The sequence below is a fragment of the Micromys minutus genome (assembly GCF_963924665.1).
Source record: "Micromys minutus genome assembly, chromosome: 10".
Lineage (NCBI taxonomy): Eukaryota > Metazoa > Chordata > Mammalia > Rodentia > Muridae > Micromys > Micromys minutus.
Window position 1 is genome coordinate 12,804,580 of NC_137979.1, and position 13,516 is coordinate 12,818,095.

Consider the following 13,516-nt stretch of genomic DNA (forward strand, 5'->3'; position numbering starts at 1 on the left):
TTGAAGGCATGAAGGGGTCATGAAAAGCAGCTCAGGCTTGGCACTGTGAGAAGCATAGAAGGCCATTGGTGAAGGTGCAGCCTCAGTTACAGTTGGTGGCCCAGGACTGAGGGGGTGATGCAAAGGAGTTGAGGCTTGGCACCGTGAAGAGAGTTTAGGAAAGGTTATTGGTGAAGCCTAGTTTTGGCAGAAGACCCCAGCGTATTGGAGATGCCAGTACCATAGGATGATCACCAAGAACAGCAGTAGCAGTGGAACGAATCAACCTGAGCTTACAGTGCTACAGAAGGCAGAGCTGGAGAAGTGATGCCAGCCCATTGGAGGAGCCCAGAAGATCATGTGTGGACCCAAGACACTGAAACAAAAAGCTATAACATTGAGGTTGCCTTGGAGACCTCAAGATGTTTGAGATGCCAGAGCTGTGGACTATCTGCTGAGGAAAGCTGCTAACAAGGAGTGGAACCAGTCCAAGAGAAAGTAGTTTGTTGTAGTCAACACAGATGAAAAGGAGCTGGAGATCTGAAGACCACTTTGACATCAGACATGGAGATGCGGAGTTTGGAGTTGCCCAGCTGCTTTCCTGTCTTGCTTTGGGGATTACAGTTAAGTGATGGGATAAGTGCACTTGAACTTTGAACGTTTAACATTGTTGAGACTGCTATAGACTATGGGGAACTTGGAAGTTGGACTAAATGTATTTTGCATTATGCTATGTTTAGGTATGGCCCCCTTAGACTCATATATTTGAACAAGCCTATGGGGGCAGGGAGTGGAATGTGATGGTTTGTATATGCTCGGTCCAGGAAGTGGCTCTATCAGGACCCTCACACTAGCTGCCTGGAAGCCAGTATTCTGCTAGCAGCCTTCAGATAGAGATGTATAACTCTCAGCTCCTCATGCACCATGCCTGCCTGGATGCTGCCATGCTCCCACCTTGATGATATGGAACCTGTAAGCCAGCCCCAATTAAATGTTGTCCTTTATAAAACTTGCCTTGGTCACGGTATCTGTTCACAGCAGTAAAACCCTAAGACACCCTGTAACTCCAATTAATAGATGGTTGTGAGCTGCCATGTGAATACTGGGAACTGATCTTATGACCTCTACAAGTGCTTATAATAAGAATCACCTAGGTCTGGAGAGATGGCTCAGCAGTTAAGAGCACTGACTGCTCTTCCAGATGTTCTGAGTTTAATTCCCAGCAACCACATGGTGGCTCACAACCATCTGTAATGGGATCAGATGCCCTCTTCTAACATGCAGGTATGCATGCAGATAAAGCACTCATATAAATTAAATAAATAAATCTTTTTAAAGAACCTATCCAGACTTCAAATGTCTTTTATTAGCAATAGTGGATCTAAAGCCTGGAAGGGTACTTTCCTTCATAGATCATAAACCAGTCAGACCACATACCCTCTTCTGATAGAAAACCCAACCCAACAGACTTAACTGTTCTGCTGTGAACAGAAAGAGAACCCAATTCACTGAGTCTCTACAATGTTCTAGATAAGAGACCACATGCTAGTAGACATGAACCTTCAAAGCAAGCACTCTAAACAGGTTTTCCCCACCCTTCCCTCCTTTCTTTCAGCAGTCACTCTAAGGCTTGGAAGGCCTACACAACTTCCTGAGGTTCCATAGCCAAGGTCATTCCACTCAGGTCACATCTAACATATTTACTTATTTACATCCATTCAAATGCCCTACATCCCCTCTTCACACACCCCAGCTTCCCTCCCCTATCTCCCCACACCCCCGCCAAACCTTTAGTTCCCTGGATTGAACTCAACACTGGACTGAGAAGTGAATTTGGACTGCAGTGAAAGGACACTTGAAGATAAGGGCAAAACAGAAAAGGAAGTGGGTGAAAAGAGAGGAGAGCGAGAGACACGGTCAGGGCTGCAGAGACAACTTGGTGCTGACGAGCACTTGCTGCCCAATCATGATAACTGGGGATTGGATCCCAGCACCCATCTCAGCCAGATCACAAATGCCTGTAGCTCTGCTCCATGGGATCCGATGCCCTCTTCTTCCTATACACAGACACATGCACACACATATGCAAATGACATAAAATCTTTTCAAAAACAGAATGGAGGCTGGAGAGATGACTCGGTGGTTAAGAGCACTGGTGCTCTCCCAGAGGACCCAAGAGAAGTACTTGAGCGAACATCAGAGGTGGAAGTGTCAAAAAAGTGGGAAAAGACTTTCCGGTCTCAGCATCCATGATCACTTATAAAAGACACTTTATCAAAAAGGAACAGAATGTTCTTAAATGCCAATTAACAACGGAAAAAGCCTCTGTGAGTTTGTGGGCCTCTCTAAGGACAGAAAAGTAGGCTATAAATTCATATACAAAGCAGAAAATAAGCAAGTCTCTCTACTGCCTGAACTAGTCAGACCTATAAAGAGAGTATAGATCCTAGTTCATGAAAGATGATTTCAACCAACATGCAGACCCAGCTTTAATTTTTAAAAACTTTACATACATGGGTGCTTTTTTTTTTTTTTTTTTTTTCTTTTTTTGCCTGTCTGTGCCATGTATATAAAAGACACCAGAAGAGGGCAACCAATCCCCTGGAAGTGAACTTATAGCCAGTTGTGAAACACTATGCAGGTGCCTGGGACTTGAATCTGGATCAACAGCCAATGTCTTTAACTGGTGAGCCAGTTTTCTCCAGCCCAAAGACACAGTTTTAAAAGGAGCTAGTCAGCATTTTTGGCTGATATGTTGGCATAACTCCCTCCCGCCTTGGGTGAAAGACCAAATGGCTTATTTATTATTTCTTACTGGCAGTTCTGGAAATCAAATCTAGGATTTTGTGTGTGCTAAGCTAATGCTCTACCACTGAACTATCCCCCAGTCTGCAAGTGGCTTTTTCAGTAAGGAAACTTCACAGTGACCAAACGATTGTACCCTTGCCTGTGCTGTTCCTTATGCGGCATGCCGCCCATCTCTAACTCCTTATACTATTGGCAGAGGCTCTGATTACTCACTACCATTTAACTTAATATAGTGGGAGAACAACTTAACATCAACAAGGAAGATTTAAAACTTTAGAACTTGAAGAGTCCCACATCTTATCTCCAAATACCTCCTGTGGCAGACAAGGAAACTTCAAAACATAAAGAGCACAAGGTCAAGAGTAGAGTCTCTGGCAAAGTCACTACTGGAGTCCAAGTTTCCGGGTTCCAGTGGACTGCTTATAAAAAGCAGCACAGCCTCCGATCTTTCCTAGGAGGCCTACGAGGCCCTGCAGCCTTGCCATCCCCCTACCAAGCCAGTCACTTTCCCGGAGCGCCTCCCCCATCCCAGTCCCTCCTACAGCCTGGCTGAGTTGCAGCTCAAATTAGAAGTCGTGCGGCATGGGGCATTTTCTGGGAAAGTGCCCAGCCTCAGAGGCATTGGTACCAGTGAGCAGGGACAAGGATGGAAGAAGGAGTTACATTCCACAAAGGCTCTGAGAGACAGGGGCCCTGGGAGCAGATGCAGTGAGATGCCTGGAGAAGATTACTCGCAGTGACATCTCCCAAATACGCAAGGGACCAGCATGGACACTACTTCTGGGGAGAGACTTGAAAGACTGGGCCCTGGTGGGTAAGGATGCAGGGAGCCTCTCTAAATCCAATTTGCACCTCAAGGGAGCCTCCTTGTAGGGTGAGGTGGCACCAGCGTCAGGCAGAGGGCCTCGTGACAAGGATGCCCAGTCCCCTTTGAGATGACACCACTTATTGGCAGAGGCCCAACCCGCACGTGAGGTGATATCAGTGCCGGGAGGAGGCCCCCGGACCTCACCAGCCCGGTCAGCAGCTCTGTGGCACACTCGACGCCTGCCCGACGCGCGGCCTTACCAAGACACTGCCCTACAGGGGTGCTGAACGGATTCCCCAGCAGGAACTCCATCTCGACGGGCCTCGTTCCAGCCCGGACGCCTGTGTGCCACGGGTCTCCGATGCCCGCGCCGCGCTCTGCCCTGACTGACACTTGCCCCCGCCCCACCCTCGGGAACGCTGAGCGCCGGCCTGACCTCGCCCTCTGGGTGCATCTCTATTGGACAGCGTCTACCCAACCCACCTCCGATTGGACGACACTCCACTCTCAGTGAAGTCCCACCCACCCCGCGGCGCCGGATTGGGCACAAAGCAAGCTAAGTCACTGGGATCTCCGTCAGCCGTAGCGGCACAACCCCCGGACCCGCCTCCAATCGAGTGGCTGTTCTTTTTGATTCATTAGTACGTTGGTCAGTCTAGAGGATCTTTACTGTTATTGGATAAAAGGTATGTCAATCATTTAAATAGGCGGGCAGAAAATAAGCGTAACTAGAAGTTGAAGCTCTTTGACTGTGCTGATTGGAGAAACGTTTGTTTTCTTCAAGTCTGGTTGGTGTTAGAAACGTTTCTCCCGCCCAGAAATATGGCCACGTGACAAATCAACTTTCACCCAGGATATTTATTTCCCTACTTCCCCTTAGCAACCAAGTGGCGGTGCTTGGTTCCCCAGCAACTAAGCGAAGCGTCTACTGCAAAGAGAATCCTTAGGAAGGTAAGAAGCAAGAGTTTAGGCTCCAGAACGACTCCAAGAACAGAGGGTGTATGACTGAAGTCTCTCTTGTAACTCTTCTGTGAGGACTCCGACGTGGTCCTTCTTATCTGTAAAATAATCACACATGTCATTTTACACGTGTCTGACACTTAATCAGACATTTGAAAAAGAAAATTGCTACAGGAAACGCAAATAGGAAGAGGGCCCATCTGCCACTTCTTGGCCTCTAATGATTCGTTTCATTGAAAGAGAGGTACCCAATCCACTGATTACTCCTTCTAGAATCAGCTATTATATCCATGATCTTGATCTGCAATAAGTTATTTCATTTGGTGCTGTATTAAGTGTTTGGGATGACATTACAGATATTAAGGTTCCATTTCCGTCTCTGTCAGTGATTCACTCTATAGCTTTGGACACACACACACCCCACCTCAAGCCTCCGTTTCCCTATCTGGGAAGTAGGGACACTAAAATGTCCCTTTAAATAGCTCCCAGAGCTGACACGTAATTAACTGTGTACACTGAGAGTAAGAACTTAGGCTCATTGGTTGCTTTTATTCACATCATTTTGTGACCCTAGGGTCTGTATAGTGTTTCGGGTCGAGTTGATCTAGGCTGTTGTTTCCCAGGAAAACCAGTGAAGAGGATACCTGGTTGATTTGTTTGTAACGCTTTCTGCCGCTTCTCCACATCCTACCTCTGGTCTTCTATCATCAGGACACTATCATCAGGCAAGTCAACCGGTCCCCCATAGGGGAGGATTCTTTGGGGAGAGGAACATGTGACAATGTCTGTTCCTAGTATGCTGGTTACAATAAAGTTGTGATTAAGAAAGTGGGTTCTGCATTAGACAAGAGGTTGTGCCTCTTGGTGAATCTAGAAAAGACCTTCAGTTATAAAGATCCCTTCTATGTGCTTTCATAGTTCCATATACCCACTAAGTTGTCACTGTTTGTAAGTAAATATTGGGATCATTTATTTAATTGGAGTCTGGTTCAGAAGTCAGGTCACGCCCCTTCAGCATCCTTTCTCAAGGTTGGTTATAGAGAGCTGCTCTGACCTTATAGACCTCACCAAGTTCTCTCCTTACCCCCTTACAGATGTAAGCCAACCCTATTCCCCCTGATACCTGGGCCAAGACATACTTGAATTGCAACTTTACCCTCTTATCTAAGCCTGCCATCATGCCAGGGGTCATACAGGTCACCAGTGCTCCCCAATGCCCCCAAAACTGTATGAGTCAGAAACTTCCTTTGTTCTTTGGATCTGAGGGAGGTGATGGAACTAGAAGGTTTGTCTTTCCCTGCTGGGTGCCTCATGGCTGCCCAGATCATGAAACCATCTCCTCTGGTGCTCTCCCGCCTCAGGGCTCCTCATGTCTGTCTATGGCCTTGAACCTCTGACTCTCCTAGCTAAGTTCTTCTGGAGGGCAATTGATTTCAGCTCCTCCCACTACCTTCTTTTGAGCACTGTTAACCTTCCAAACTGGATTCCATCTCAGACTGGAGATGATCCCTCTTACATATAAACTAAGTTTCTAGTGATGTCCCAGACCCCTGTATTACAGCAACACTAATTCGGTCACTTCCTCTCCATCCATCCATCCTTCTTTCCTTTCTTTTTTCATTTTCTTTCTTAACACAGGGTCTCTATGTAGCTCTAGCTCGCCTGGAAAGTACCATGTAGACTAGGCTAGCCTCAACCTCAAAGATCTGCTTGCATCTGCCTCCCAGGTGCTAGGACTACAGGACTGAAGGCATATACCATGACTGCTGGCTAGCCTCGCTCCTTTTGTAATTCTTGCAGCTATAATGAGCTTCTAAAAACTCAAGTCTGATCCATCTCTGCCTTACAAGCCCTAGGAGCTTGCCAGCCATCATGAAATACAAATGCAATGCAGACCTTATATTATGTCTGCTTTCCAGCTTGGGGTCCTCTCGGTGTGTTATCACCTCTTCCTGCTTTCTTCCGTTTTCATCCTTCTTATTGTATCTGCCCTGACCAGGTCAACTGTCCCTACTAGGCGCTTTCACCATTCCCCACACCCACTAAGTTGTTTTGTAAGTAAATATTGGTGTGACAATTTAATTCAGCTCCAAAACAGAAGACCAGTCCGAGGTTCCCAGCATGTGGTAGCTATGCGGTATGGATGTTTAGACTAAATACAAGTTTGTAGACAGATGTAGGAGTGAGGAGTTATCTGCCTAACAGGAAAAGGACAAAGATTTAAGCTGGTGATGTTACTTTTCAAACGATGCACAAATCAAAGTCAAAGTACTCCCTGGGTGTGAACATTTAGCATAGTTCTTGCACTGATCCTACACTGCATAGAACTCGCTGAGCTTGACTGGAAGCCAGCTTGACCCGTCATAGTTAATGGGCTTTGCTGAAACAGAGGTCAAAGTTTTAACACCAAGGTTGAGTCATTTTCCAAAGCACAGCACCTTAAAGGAAAAAGTTCCATGTACTTTTTCAGATAATATCTGACAAATAAAACACATTAAAAAGTTTTTCCCCAGAGGTAAATTTTGAGGTTGGTGGTAAATTATGAGAAACTTTAAGGGAAATTGTTTAGGAAGAATAGGAAGCTAATGAGCACAAGAACCACCCTGGGAGGATGAGTCAGTCAGTCAGTCACCCTGAGAAGGAAGAGTCAGCAGTCATTAGTCGGTCACCCCGAAGAGAAAGTCAGTCAGTCAGTCACCCTGAGGAGAAACAGTCAGTCAGTCACCCTGAGGAGGAAGAGTCAGTCAGTCACCCTGAGGAGAAAGAGTCAGTCAGTCAGTCACCCTGAGGAGGAAGAGTCAGAAGTCAGTCAGTCACCCTGTGGAGGAAGAGTCAGTCAGTCAGTCAGTCACCCTGAGGAAGAAAAGTCAGATGGGAGAGAGTAGGAAGAGAAGGCTCCTTGAAGGATCAGGGTACAGAAGGAAAAAGAGCAGTGACCATGTGGGATACTGACATCTATTTGCCCCAGATAAAACATCAATGACAGGCCAAAGAAAGTAGTCCATCCAAGTGTAGCTTGTGAGCCAGCAAGCTCATTGCAGTGACTTACAGGAGAATGTGTGGCTCAAAGGCACCCTCGTCACTGAAAAGCCAACCCCAGCATGGGCGACAAATCACGACAGTTTCATATTAGAGCTCTAAGCCTAACTTACAGGCTGCTCTTATCAAAGGTAATATTTTCTATTCCTTCACTATCCCAATCAAAGTAGATGCTGACTGTATGTGTTTGTCCTTATCTTTATCCTGCTCTCTACCTAACCATGTGCCTGGCGAGCACTAGCTACATAGGTCCTCCCCAGTTAAGCAACCAGCTCAGATGGTCACTCTCATTCATTTCCTCAAGGGAGAACATGAATGGCCATGTTGGGTCAGTGTCTCCAATATGCATTTCTGTCTGCCTGGGGATGAGGTACTCTCAGAAGGGCCACTGGGGCTAGCACTTCCAAGGATCACTGTCAGTGACTTGTACCAAGAGACCTAGGTAAAGACAGAAACAGAAGGTCAGAGGCTAGCCTTGAGGGGACTGTAAGGAAACTAAGGAAACCACTGTGGGCACCAGCCCTGTGGACTCATGTAGAGACTAGCTGGGGCTGTGAAGTCAAACATGAGGGCTCAGGTGGCTGCTACAAAGGCCCAGGACAGCAGTGTATTTGTCCCACGGTGCAACAGGCAAGGGATGGGAGTGCAGGGCCATAACACCTCGTCAAACACAGGCAAATTCTGTTCTCAAACCAAAGGAACTGTGTGTGACAGAGGAACCCAATTTCTCAGCGAAGATGAGCCGGACATATGACTCAATGGAGCCAAAAGTCATGGACGATGACATGCTCAAGGCAGCCGTTGGGGAGCAAGGGCCCCAGGAAGAGGCTGGGCAGCTAGCCAAGCAGGAAGGCATCCTCTTCAAAGATGTCCTGTCCCTGCAGCTGGACTTCCAGAGTACGTATCCTGGGTGTCAGCAATGGGATCTGGGTGGAGCTGGGCCGCCCTGACTTTCTCGGCCCTATTTCAAATCCCCAAATTCCACACAGTCAGGGTCAGTGCACACGGGTGTGAGAGTCCACCAGGCACAGGAACAGGGGCATGCCGTATCAACTCCATCCAGTAGCTCTATCATTTGTCCACAACATTCCTGATTCTGAATAACAGCAACAACAGAAGATAGAACTTCCCTAGACCATGCTTTCCCCATTATACGACTCCACACTGACTTGGAATGGAGTCCTTCATACAGAATGAAGTCCTTGGAACGGAAGGGTCGCTGGTGAACAGCATCAAGAAGACCCTACATTACTGGAGCCAGGGTAGGAGTGCAGGGAGACAGAGAAGGGAGTGGCTTTGAGATCCCAGAAGCAGGAATGCATCTTGGGCGGGACTGGGCAGCCCATGGAAGATTTGACTCTGGACAGGCAGAGATTGATGGTCTCAATGTCCCCATCTGTGAAATGGGAAGTAGCTCCTATCACAAGTTCCGGCTGGGGAGAAGAATGAGACAACTTGTATGCAGTGCTTGAATCGCGCTGAGAAACCACTGAGTGTGACCTAGTGAGCCAGGACACAGAGGACATGAGTGGGAGGGGGAGCTGAGCTTAGTTCATATCTCAGTTCTTGGGAGGCAGAGGCAGTAAGACCTCCAGTTCAAGACCAGCCTGGGCTGCTATATAACGAGATCCTATCTCCAAAACACAAGGAATGAGTAGGGGGTGATTGGAGAGATATCATTGGTTAAGAGTAGTGGCTAGTCTTCCAGAGGACCCGGGTTCAACTCCCAGCACCCACATGGCAGCTCACAATCATCTATAATTTCAGTTCCAGGAATCTGATGCTCTCTCCTGGCCACCACAGGCACTGTATATTCGTAATACACAGACATATGCAGAGGCAAAACACCCATGCATATCAAATAGGAACAAAAGAAAAAATATATGAACTAGAAAAGAGATCAGCGGTAGAGGGCTTATTATGCAGAGTATGCCTAAGTTAATCCCAGAACTGCCCAAAAATGGAGTAAGAGAAAGAAGGAAGGAGGTGGGTGAGGAACCTGAGCCTCTGCTCTCTGAGTAGGTGAGGTCACAGAAAGTGACACAGCTGTCTAGGCATTTAGTCAACCACAAAGATGCAGGGCCCCATATCAAACACTGGAGGCAGCCATAAGCAGGCAGACCGGCCTTGTGTAAATTCACAGCTCCCACACCCTGGGTGTGGTCTCCAGGAATGACCCAGATCTGTAGCTTCCCTGAGAGGAGGAATGGATGAGGATTAGCCACTTCCTCCCCACCTCCCCCACCTAATGGGCATTCTGCCAGTACTGAGAAGTACCCAAGAGACGCCAGACACTCTTCCAAGCATTCAGACTCAGCACAGTCCAAAAGACAAAGAACCTCACCTTTCCAGAGTTGATGCAAGGGAGACCAACAAGACAGAAAATTAGACTGTTTCAGGCAGTGTGTGCTGTGGGGGGGGGGGGGGAGATAAAGCAAAGGAAGGAGAAAGGGGAGATTAGAATTGGGTGAAGTGTTTCTACAGTGACCAGAGTCTTGTCAAGAAGGTGAGATGTGAAGAAGCAGTTAAAGGAGATGAGGGAGAGAAAGTGTGGAATCCGGGGAGGGCTGGGATGGGGGGGAATATGTGAGATACTGAGAACAACCAGCAAAAGGCCTTGAGTAGGCCAGAGCTAGGCTGAGGGAGGCCTGCTGAGGAAGACAATGTGGGGACAGGCCAGGGAGGTCATAGTGTCAGCAGGTGCTGGCCTTGGACAATGAAATATATTTGGCTTTTATACTGAGTTGGGATCCCCTGAGTATTCTGAGTAGACACAGAATAGGGTAGGACTTGAGTTCTCACAGAGCCCTGCTGGCTATGTGGGGGTGGGGGGACAGGGATCTGGTGAGATGGCCGCTACTGTGTCCCAGGCAATAATGATGATGCCTTGGCCATGGTGGTGGTCACAGAAGTGGGCTCAGTAGCTGCGAGAAAGATTAAGCCAGCTTTTTTGGCAGAAAAATCATTTGGAGCTAACTCTCAGTTACATCCTTGTCTGTTGGCATATTTTGGCATCTTCATTTTGCCTGTTATTGCCTGAAGAAAAGCCTGGCACAGGTGTGCCAGAGCCACCCACTTAAAGTGGATCAGCTGGAAGCCACCACAGCAAGGCCACAGCAGGAGCCAGGAAAATCTAGACCAGAAGTAGGGGGTGGCTAGGAGCCTTGGGCAGAACTGAGCACCACCCCAGAATCATGTAGAGACAAACAAAATCAGGTTGGGAAATCTGGCAGCAGAGACCTAAACAACAGGTTTTTGTGCTGTCTGTCTCTGACTATAGAGAGAAATAGGTACCACTCCCACCCCAGGGGGAAGCAATGGGTAGGTCAGAGGATCCTGCTTCCCTAAGAACGTGAGGGGGTCAGAGCCCTTCCACACACTGTATTTCAGAACCTCATCTACAGGCCCCATCTCATGGATAAATGTGAGCTGTCAGTAGAACTGTGTTTTGTACTGGGGATTGAAGTCATGGTTTTGACACAGGTATTCTACCCCTGAGCTGCATTCTACCCCTGAGCTAAGTGCTTGTAGCACTTTTGTGCCTGGTACCTGCAAAGGTCAGAAGGTGGTGTTGATCTCCTGCAACTGGAGTTACAGTGGTTGTAAACCGCCATGAGGGTGCTGGGAACCAAGCCTGGGTCCTCTGAGAGAACAAGTGCTCTTCACCAGAGCCTCCCCACCACCACACCTGCCCCACTTTTTCCTGTTCATCTTGAAACAACCCACCAAGCCAGCTGTTACTGACTCATTGTCCTCCTGGCTTAGCCTCTTGAGCAGTTAGGGTTATAACCAGGAACCCTAGTCTCAGCTTGAGCTCACTACATGTCCCAGGCTAGACTTACAGTCTTGGAGCTTCAGCCTCCTGACCCGATGTGCACCCCATGCCAGACTCAGACTCTTCATAGTGATGTAGAAAAAACTCCCACTTCTATATTATTTCATTTCTTTAAGTGAATATAGTCTAAGATTAAAGTTCTGGAACTGGTTGTGTAGATCAAGCTGGCTTCAAACTCACAGAGATCCACCAGCCTCTACTGAGTGTGACAGCCATTGTTGGACTAGCTGGGCCACAACCTGTAAGCCATTCTAATAACCCATGTACACACACACACACACACACACACACACACACACACACACAAAAGAACCAGTGTTCTTTTTCTAGGCCATATACACAAAGTATCCCAAGTGAACGATTCGATATACATAGACTTTGTGTGGGTATATTGCATGTATGCAGGTGCACATGTATGCACAGTGTTTAGAGCCAAAACTATGTATGTATGTATGTATATTTGTTTGTATGTGTATATGTATGTATATACGTGTGTATGTATGTATATATGCTCTGATGTTCTGTTTCTATGAATAACTAATACAGAGAGCTAGAGCAGTAGCTCAGCAGTCAAGAGCACTGTCTGTTCTAGAGGACCTGGGTTTAATTCCTAGGTGGCTCTTGACTGCCTGTAACTCTAGTTCCAGGGGATCTGATACCCTCTTCTGGCTGCAGAAGCTCACACACGGTATATACACATACAGACAGACAAAACATTTATACCTATAAAATAAAAATAAAGGAAGTTTTTTTCTTCAGTTTTGGAATAAGTATAAATGCAAATATATTTTAAAGGAGCACACAACAGCCGAGCTTTGAGGGGCTTGTGGGGAAAGCTGGAAGGCACTGAACTGGTTCCACTGACCGTGAAGTTTTACATACTTAATGTGGGTTTATTTATACGTAAGTACTACTCAGAGGGTTTCTTGCTTCCCCTGACAGAAACCAAACTCTAGCCACACAGCACATCAGGGAAGGATCAGGCACACGGCCAGGACGGGCCCTCAGCACCGCAGGGTCTCTGCCACCAGGCCGTCCAGGCCCCACCTTCTGTTCGTGAGTGATTGTACTGGTGGCTGCTCTTTCTGCTCTCATACACTTATAGATATTTCTAGGATGTGTCTAGAGACAGATTTTTTAAAATTGCAGGTCGAGCTGGTGTGGTGATGTATGCTGTTAATCTCAGCACTTGAAAGGCAGAGGCAGGTGGATCTTTGTGAAGTCTGAAGCCAGACTAGACTACATAGTAAGACCCTAACTCAAGGGAGAGAGAGAGAGAGAGAGAGAGAGAGAGAGAGAGAGAGAGAGAGAGAGAGAGAGAGAGAGAGAGAGAGAGAAGAAAAGAAAGAAAGGAAGGAAGAAAGAGAGAGAGAAAGAAAGAAAGAAGAAAGAAAGAAAGGAAGGAAGGAAGAAAGAAAGAAAGAAAGAAAGAAAGAAAAGAAAAGAAAAACTGTAGGCACAGATGGCAAATTTTTTAATAAATTTTATGTTACCCAATGACCCTCCCAAAGTAAAACCAGTTGAGTGGCCCTCCCCCCCATGCTGGCCTCTGTTTGTAGTCTGTGTGCAAGGTAGACCTTAAGAACTCCAGCCCTGCCCCTAGGGCAGTGGGAGTGAGTCTCCTGCCCCAGGAAGGCCCAGTTCAGCTCCTAAGACACCTGCTTAGCAACTCCCTGCCACATCAGACCTCTTTGGTTCTTCCCAGTGGCCCTGAGTAACAGTGCTGGTGGTCTTACGCTCAGGTGCTCCTCCCCCAGGTACTCTGGGGAAGGCAGAGAGTTGAATAGCCCTGTATGAGTGCACTTCAGTCGTGCAGGGCAATGCCACAAAGCTCCAGCCTTGGTCACATCTGGGTGCTCTGGTTGTTTCAGACATCCTCCGCATAGATAACCTCTGGCAGTTTGAGAACCTGCAGAAGCTGCAGCTGAACAACAACATCATTGAGCGGATCGAGGGCCTGGAAAACCTCACACACCTGGTCTGGCTGGGTAAGGCCTGGCTCTGTGTCTGCCTTTGTTAACGGTGGCCTACGGCCAAGGACATCCATCGCCTCCCTGCAGAATAATCGCAGTGACACTGTTACCCGC

General features: G+C 47.5%; 2 protein-coding genes across 7 annotated transcripts in view; one reads left to right on the forward strand and one right to left on the reverse strand.

The window, feature by feature from the left end:
- Positions 1–3,988, reverse strand: part of TOM1L2 (target of myb1 like 2 membrane trafficking protein) — a gene marked incomplete at its 3' end in the record, with an annotated part of 125,519 nt that extends 121,531 nt beyond the window's left edge. For all 6 annotated transcript variants that reach the window (XR_013975183.1, XM_080923585.1, XM_080923584.1 and 3 more), the window contains exon 1: positions 3,856–3,988. Coding sequence is in view for 5 of the 6 variants with exons in the window: in XM_080923585.1 (XP_080779711.1) it covers positions 3,856–3,907 (52 nt within the window). The remainder of the gene's footprint in view (positions 1–3,855) is intronic.
- Positions 3,989–8,331: 4,343 nt separating this feature from the next.
- Positions 8,332–13,516, forward strand: part of DRC3 (dynein regulatory complex subunit 3) — a gene marked incomplete at its 5' end in the record, with an annotated part of 34,184 nt that continues 28,999 nt past the window's right edge. Inside the window, 2 exons of the mRNA XM_080924646.1 lie at positions 8,332–8,491; positions 13,301–13,417. Coding sequence (XP_080780772.1) covers positions 8,332–8,491; positions 13,301–13,417 — 277 coding nt within the window. The remainder of the gene's footprint in view (positions 8,492–13,300; positions 13,418–13,516) is intronic.